The sequence below is a fragment of the Metopolophium dirhodum genome, chromosome 1 (assembly GCF_019925205.1).
Source record: "Metopolophium dirhodum isolate CAU chromosome 1, ASM1992520v1, whole genome shotgun sequence".
NCBI classification, from domain to species: Eukaryota; Metazoa; Arthropoda; class Insecta; order Hemiptera; family Aphididae; genus Metopolophium; species Metopolophium dirhodum.
Genome location: NC_083560.1, coordinates 65,203,950 through 65,212,418, shown reverse-complemented (window position 1 = coordinate 65,212,418; position 8,469 = coordinate 65,203,950). Strand labels below are relative to the sequence as shown.

General features: G+C 41.2%; 1 protein-coding gene across 1 annotated transcript; it reads left to right on the top strand.

The window, feature by feature from the left end:
- The first annotated feature begins 1,137 nt into the window (after nucleotides 1-1,137).
- LOC132935138 (SOX domain-containing protein dichaete-like) lies at nucleotides 1,138-5,501 on the top strand. The gene has a single exon (XM_061001601.1). It carries the CDS (start codon nucleotides 1,552-1,554, stop codon nucleotides 2,950-2,952), a length of 1,401 nt encoding a protein of 466 aa, XP_060857584.1. The 5' UTR covers nucleotides 1,138-1,551; the 3' UTR covers nucleotides 2,953-5,501.
- The last annotated feature ends 2,968 nt before the right edge of the window (nucleotides 5,502-8,469 follow it).

Below are 8,469 nucleotides of genomic sequence, written 5' to 3'. Positions count from 1 at the left end.
ACATTTTGTGACGTTTTTATTTTCCACCCAACATTTTACATTTTTACCTATGACCCCCCCCCCCCCCCCATGGCTATATTCTAAATATAAACACAATATTAATAACACTTAAAATAAACGAATAGTCGGGAACTCACAAAACGTTTCTTCGATACGACGACGACAACGACGCGAATACGCGATAATAAAAATATAAAATATAATTATCGTTCTCATTTAATGGCCTAACAAAATATTAATGCGACGGAACAAAAGTTAATTTTACTCCGACGGCCGGATAAAACCCCTCTGCCGTGGGAACTTCGGACGGTTCATTACCGCTGCGGTTGTAACCGGACGGTGTGCGCTGACTTCTGTCGTAAGTCAGCCGCTGATCAAAATATGTGCTCCCCGAAAATACCAATGCTCATACTATTACCTCAAAAATATCTACGATTACCCATACCCACATGTATTGATGTTACAGATTCTTATTAAAAAAAAAAAATAGGTCATGGATTAACATTAATAACTATTATTATTATGAAGACTAGTTTATCGAAAAGGATATAATTTCATAACTATTCTTGTCACGTCGTGCATGATCAAGTCTTGTTGTTTTCTAAAAAGTGTTATACGGGTCATTTGGGTCTCTGTTCGTATTACGATGAAGTCTACAAAACAAACAGTTCAAACCTTATGCGATCGCATTCCCTGCATGCCCCCCCCCCCCCATACGTGGTTGCACCGAGTACCGACCACGGTAAGGCACCGTACCACGGTTGGTACACCACCGCTTGCGATGCGCGATAATAACGCGTTTTGGCGTACTCGCACCGTAAAACCACAACATTATATTAAATTATTAAAAGATGCTCTAAAAAATAAAAAGGGAATATCGCGCCGGCGAGCGTGAGAAGGAAGAAAAAAGAGAAGTCGAAGAATCGCGAGAAAAGGGCGGCGGCGGCGCGGTGGCGTGAAAAGGACGAGAAGAGGAAGAGAAAAGAAAGAGAAAAATAATGATTGATTGTCATCGTCCCGCAGCAGTGGGAAGCGGCTGTGCGTCGTGATTGGCCGGCGTACTGGTGCCGCCTACAGCCGCCGCCACCGCCGCGCCGCCGTCGACGGTACACGCGGAGCAACGTCGCTGTCGTCGTCGCACTCTGTAACTCAGTCCCATCGCGCGTACCGTACTGCTTGCATTCGTCTGACGTCGCGCGTCCCGTCCTGTCGTCGTCTCGTGTGCCAGTCCGTCCGTACGACCGCAAACCAATTTTCCAGTGATTGTTTTTTTCGTTCGTCATTTATAATATAATAAATTGTCTTACAATTGTGCGCGTGTTTATTTGTCGTTTTGCTCGTCCAGCAATATCGCAGTGCGAGTGTCTTCGGTCACGAACCATAATTTTACCGTCGGGTGAAAAAACTGTTCAAATATCCGACGAGCGCGCGCGGCGATTTTCATCCCCCGTCGTCTGGGCTCGATAGAAGCATCTCGTCCAGAAAATCAGATCTTCCACAGCAGACTACAATCGCATTCGAGACCGGCACATTCATCGTCTCTCTGGAATCATGGACGGTCCTCCACACATGGGTAATTTCGATTTCATACTGGACCATCACCATCACCATCACCACGGTCGCACCCTCGAGTCGTCCGTGTCACCGCCAGCCGCCGTGGTCATGCAACAGCAACAGCAACAGCAAACTCTCCAGCAACAGCAGCAACAACAGCAACAGCAACAGCAGCAGCAGCAGCTCCCGGGTAAGGCCGATCACATCAAGCGGCCAATGAACGCGTTCATGGTTTGGGCGAAAATTCAGCGCCGGCTCATCGCCCACGACAACCCGAAAATGCATAACTCTGAGATCAGCAAGCGTCTGGGCGCCGAGTGGAAGCTGCTCAACGAGACCGAGAAGCGGCCTTACATCGACGAGGCCAAGCGGCTGCGGGCGCTGCACATGAAGGAGCATCCAGATTACAAGTACCGTCCCCGGCGCAAGCCCAAGATCCAGTTGCATAATAATAACAACAATAACAACAACATAAGCGGCGCTCACAACAACAACGGTGGCATGCTGCACGGGTCCGCCGGCAACAACAACTTGCACCATCACCATAGCTCGCATCATAAACAGACGAATTTTCATACCTTTCCAGTAGTCTCCGCCGGTGGTGGGCCAGGCGGAGCTTCAAACTTCAATTTCCCGATGCCATACTTCTCGACCGCCCATCACCCGGCCCTGCACTCCTTCGACGGTTACTCGTCGGCAGGACTCGTCAGCCCGTACCTGAGCACAGCCATGCCTTCTTTCGATCCACTTCACCTGTCCAAACTCGTGGCCCAGCAACAGGCCGTCGTGGCACAGTCTGGCGGTGGAGGTTCCCCATCGCCGTCGTCGCAGATGGCCGGCTCGCCGCCGCCCGCAGACATAAACGTGGTGAACGGCCTGCAGCAACCGCTGCAACCGCACCTGCACCAGCAGCAACAGCAACAGCACCACTTGCAGTCGCCTCACAACAAGAACGGCGGCGCGGCCGTGGTCAGCTCGTTTTACAATCAGTTCTATCAGCCAGGCGCCGGTTCGGGCAAGCCAGGACCGTACCCGCACCATCCGATGAGCATTTTCCCATCGCCGTTCTCGTTCTACAACAACGGCGGTGGCGCGGGCGCGGGCTCTGTGGACGACCACCACGGCCAGCAGCACCACCACAGCCAGTCGGCCGCCGCGGCCGCTTTCGCCGTCCAGCAGCACCACCACCAGCAGTTGCAGTTGCAACAGTTGCAGCAGCAACACCAACAGCATCTGCAGCAGCAGCAACAACAACAGCAGCAGCAGCAGCAGCAGCAACAACAACAACAGCAGCAGCAGCAGCAACAGCAACAGGAGAGACCCGGGTCCACGTCGTCCGACATGGAAAACGATCCGACCAGACAAGTTCCTAACGCCGCCAACTCCAACATTCATTGAACAGTTTTCGCACCGTCCGCCAACTCCGCCACCGCCACCAACCTTGTCCGGTTTTTTTGGTATATATTTATTATGTTTTTTTTTTTTTTTTATATATAACTGCGATCTCGTCGATGCCGACGATTGATTTAGTTTTTATTTCAATTTTGTCCGCGCGCTCCTTTTTTTCGCTAAACGCGTACACGTTTTTATGAATTTATCACCACCCCGCGTGGTAGTTGTTACCCTCCCCTCACCCCCCGCCCCCAACCAATTTGCCAAAACCGGATTTTAGTATGTATTATTTGTTTTATTTTTTTTTTTTTGCGTCGCCGTCGACTGTTTTATCTCCTAGAGCGGATCTCCCCCCCCCCTTCCCCCACCTCCCCTTTTCTCATTCCGTCGCCGACGTGTGTAAATCCGTGGTTTTTAATACCCGCAATCGATAGAGTGTGCCGTTTGCACCGTGCGCGCGACAACTAGCTATACGAACTATACATATTGATAATAATTATCCTCCTCGTTATGACAAGTGTACGCCAATTTAAGTTTGATAACAATTATGAATAATTAAACTGTAATATGATTTGTGTTTGGGCGCCGGCCCGCTGGCCTGCACCCCTACCCCCCCGCCCGCGCTCGCCATTATTTGGCTTTTTAAATATCAAATTCGGATCTGAATTCGTGGAAAATGACTTTGGTCCCGATTCAGCTTCTACGCCATGTAAAACGATAATAATTTACACGATGATAATATTTACTTTTCATTTGTCTCATTTATGATTTATAACACATTATTATGTTTATTGTGTATGTGTATGTGTCGCCGAACACTTTTTTTTTTTTGTTTGCCTATTTATGATTTATTCATATTAATAATATAATAATAATTGCTGAATATGATGTTAACGTTACCGGCGATGTTTTGTTCGCCAGTAATGCGCACAATATTGTTTGACAAAGATAATAATAATATTTTTACTATCGGATGTACGGACCATCGTTCGAGCGGCGGCGGATCCTCCTCCTCCGACTCCGACTCCGACTCCGACTCCGCGATATCTCAAACAATATTGATAAGTGTTACACGTGTGTATACTTGTCTTAGTATACTTTCCTATATATTTATATTTTATTTATATATATATATATATATATAGAGCTGTGTTGTAAATATTCAATTAAAACTCATGATGATAATAATGATAACTATTGTTATTATTCTTACCTATAAACTATCGATTATTATACACGCATATACTCGACGATAATAATAATATGTTGTTTGAAATTAAATTTACATAATACCTACATATTAATATTTACCTATTATTATAATAAACCCTATTGTTGTTATTATTATATCTAATTATTATTATTATTATTACAAAATACGATTTGACTTACTGTTGTGTATTAAGCCGTAGTATAATAATCCCGTGTTTCGCCAGTGTGCGTGTGAAGGCGTACGGGTGTGTGTGTGTGTGTGTGAGCACATGATATGACAACATTGTGCTGCGCGTTAATAATAATAATAATCCAAATATAAAATAATATTGCTAATAGTGATATCATCATTAATTCGACGATAGCCAATTTTTTATCACCGCAATAGACCGATATTTTTTTACTTTCGTTTGCCAATTACATTTACAATTACATACATTCGTGTCTTAACCGTTCCGAACTCTTTACAACACTATAAATGTATTGGTTTCATTAATAATGATTCATTATTCTCATCCGTATTATAACTTGTGCGTGCTATGATAACGATTTTTTTGGGCTCGAGTCGACCGCCACTTCTCACGCGGAACTCAATAATATTGCATCCTCTTTAGTGGATTTAGTTTCGGTTTTTTATTTTACTCATCTCCAAATTAATGAATACTTGAAGACGGTCGCGGTTTTTGCTTTTTTGGGTTCGATTTAACCGTCCGGCGCGCGCCGAGACGACGGGTTTATTTTTCGTATTCCACCCTCTCGACCCACCCACCCACCCACCAGGTGGAGACCATACACCACTCTTCACCATCGCGGGGTCGAGAGATTGTACCAAAATGCACACACGCGCTCGCGCGAACACACACGCGTGCACAATATATAATATTTTATATATATTATAATATGTAGTGACCTACGCTTTGTTGTTATGTATTTTTTTATCATGTGTACACGCGCGGCAAAACGTGTGTGACCAAACCTGTTGACCCGTTTTTATTTATTTATTATTATTATTATTATTTTTTCTCATTTTTTTTTAAGTAGTCTTTAAGTGCCAAAATAAATGTTTGAATGTGTTAAAAAAAAAAAAAAAAAATGTCACTTATTTTGCTGAATTATTCATGAAGAATTTGTGTAATAATATAAAATAGCTTATGAAGATTGAAGCATATATTTATATATAAATATATATACCTTGTGTGTGCGTATACATGTTATATATATTGTGTGTATTATATGCTTGTGTCGAACTTGTAAAAATTAAAATGTCATATGGAAACTACTTTGGGAAAAATTATTATATTCGAAATAAATTTGACCTGAAACACAGGTTAATATTGAAAATACATCTTTTTTTTTCTTCCATTCACACTCGTCACGAGTCGTGTCTTTGAATTATAATGTGTAACCTCACCCGTACATAAGTCTAGGAAACAAGCGACGATAAGACGCGATTAGCAGAGTGATAAAGTGTGTTTAATATGTGCAACTACGATGGTATCTAAATAATACTTTAAAAGATAAAAAATATTATTGTGTTCGTGTAATCGTCGCTTGTGTAGGCGTGAAAGTCGTATAAACAGCGTTCGGCGTTTGTTTATTATTTTAATAATTATTTCGAATTTTTCGAAGACACCTCATAGCTCTGGGTAATGGTCTATTTGGTATGCAAACTAGTGTTGATGCGACATCCGACAAATGTTGTGGTATTGTAAATATATAATATTTACCTTACACATTATATAAATTATAATATAGGTACAGACGTATGGTCGACTAGTCAAGTCTCGATAACTCGAAAACCTCGTTAGTACAAATTTGTTTCTTGCCCCTTAAGTTTTTAAGCTGTATTATTTGAGAAGAATAAAATTCGAAAAATACACAATGTTTGTCTTTACTTCCCCTTGAGATTCGAATTATCGAGTATCGATTGCATAGGTATTATGAAATATTTTGTCTCGCATTTTTTTTTTTGGAGTAAATATAGAAAGTCGATTTATTGTTGCCATTTGTTATTTGACGCCAAACACAAAAATTAAGCTTGTTGTTGATGCGTATTTGTCTGTCGGCTTGGTGTGTTCTTTTACTGTTGTCCGTGTTAAGCCCCGACAAAGGCCTCGACCCTGCAGCGTAAACCGCATACTGCAGCATGATACAGTCGTACAATCGCCGGTGGACCGCATATAGTGACAATATATCATAATATAATTTCGGATGTATAAACACGCACAGCATGCTTATAATGTGCGTTATAACAAGAAGAAGAAGAAGACGATCGTAGGTAGGTACACGAATTGCTTACAGTGCGAGAGATTATAATTTGTGTATAATGCTAAAGTACAATCGAATCCCGTTCTGCTGAACAATCCGGATGACGGTCTGCGGGATGTCTTTGCACACTCGGTATACACCTATATGGCGTGGTGGTAAAATAACGTAGGTATATACCTAGACGGTATCGGCTCCATGTGCGTTTGTGTGCAGGTATATGTATTGTTCAGGCATAAGACGGTGCAGACACCAAACGTGCTCGCAAGCGCGCCGCACACATCGCGCCGGAACCTTTGGGTCGTAGCCGGTTCCGTTTAAATCCTAAATAGTTGTTATTGTATAGCAATAAATACGGATACCGATGGTGATCGTCTTTTAAAAATAATAATATAATAAAAATGTAACGCGTATTGTGTTCCGTGTGTTTTCGATATAAATTTTTTTTGTTCCCGATTCTTCGTAACGACCGTTATATTATATACGCGATGACTCATGTGTATATAGGTATAACAAGGATGATATAGCCATGATGCAGTTTAGGCAGAGAACACTGCACTAAACATTTTCGTGGAAATGTATAAAAAAAACGTAGATTATCTTATATAGGTCTAAATAATGTATAAGTGTGCAGGGATGACAATATACATCATATATAATATATATATGGTCTTATACCTACACTCGGTCGGCCTTCAAACACGGGACGTGACAATATCTTGCTGCGGTTATATATGTATATATGGCCACGTAGGTACCTACGCCGGAGACCTGCACGACCAGATGCGTATATTAAATATAATAATACCTATACGAGCGCTAATGCACGTATAATATGTATTATGTTGTATATAAATATATACGTCTAAGAATGTGTACACTTCGGCATAATACAAAACATCACTATGCGCGTGCGGCCTTGTGTGTGGGCTCGTTTCCACCCGCTGTGCGAACCCACCCTGCAACGTTAAGCCAATATTCCGGGAACCGTCTTCTTCTCTCTTAGTATTAATAATAATAATGTGGATATTCAATACCTACCCTGGGCGAGTCGTATTTTTTTTCACCACCGCTGCGGTCAAAAACTGTTCCGAATTTTATTTATTTTATCGTTTGTTATTGTATTATATATTACTATTGTATTGTACACCTCACTATCCGTATACAATAAACCCGGACTTCGGCCGGGAAAATAATATGAACAGAAATGTACACCCTGTGAATAAACGTTAAATTTTACGATTTTTGTGAGTCGAAACGAAATATTCAAGTGTCAGACAGAATTCTATAATACATTCTAAAACACCCACCCTCGAGGTCTCGATGGTATTCAACTGAATATATGACTTTTATTATGTACATATTATATGACTCAATATTACATACTAGGTATAGAATCAATTTCATTGTAATTAATATAATTAACACATCTTAATATTAGTAATTATATACATAATTAAGAAGTCAGTCGTATGTTCCGTTGATTTTTTTCCTAGATTCGTGTGATGGCCCACTACTATGATGTACGGTGTTTTTTACATAATTTCCAACGCAATCGTTTACATTTCAGAGCCCACCTATAATATAGTGTCGCTTATAAAATGTACGTGTCGTGCACTACACAGCACGGGACTAGACCCCAGTGGCGTTAGGTCTGTAGAAAGGTACTGGGGGCAATAATTGGTAATAATTATAAAATATTTGAAAAAAAAAAAAAAGTTAACACTTGCGTTTAACGTTTATAGGTTATACTGTCGACGCGGTAATTAAAGAAAAAAAACGACGCGTAATTATTCACTATAAATGATGTTTTATATAATATACATACACACAAAATATTACATTATAATATTATATTAATGGTATTTCATGTCACCCGCCGTGGTATATAGGTACGAGATGATTAATGTGACGTTCGTGTCATCGCATAGTATCAAAACGACATGATACGTAAATGCGTATTGTAATATTATTGTTATAATTATTGTTGTAATACTCATTACTCGGGCGTAGGTACCTATATGTATAATTACACAAAGTGATACT

Excerpts from the sequence above, each read along its gene's own strand:
- LOC132935138 (XM_061001601.1), top strand. The coding sequence starts at position 1,552 with ATGGACGGTCCTCCACACATGGGTAATTTCGATTTCATACTGGACCAT.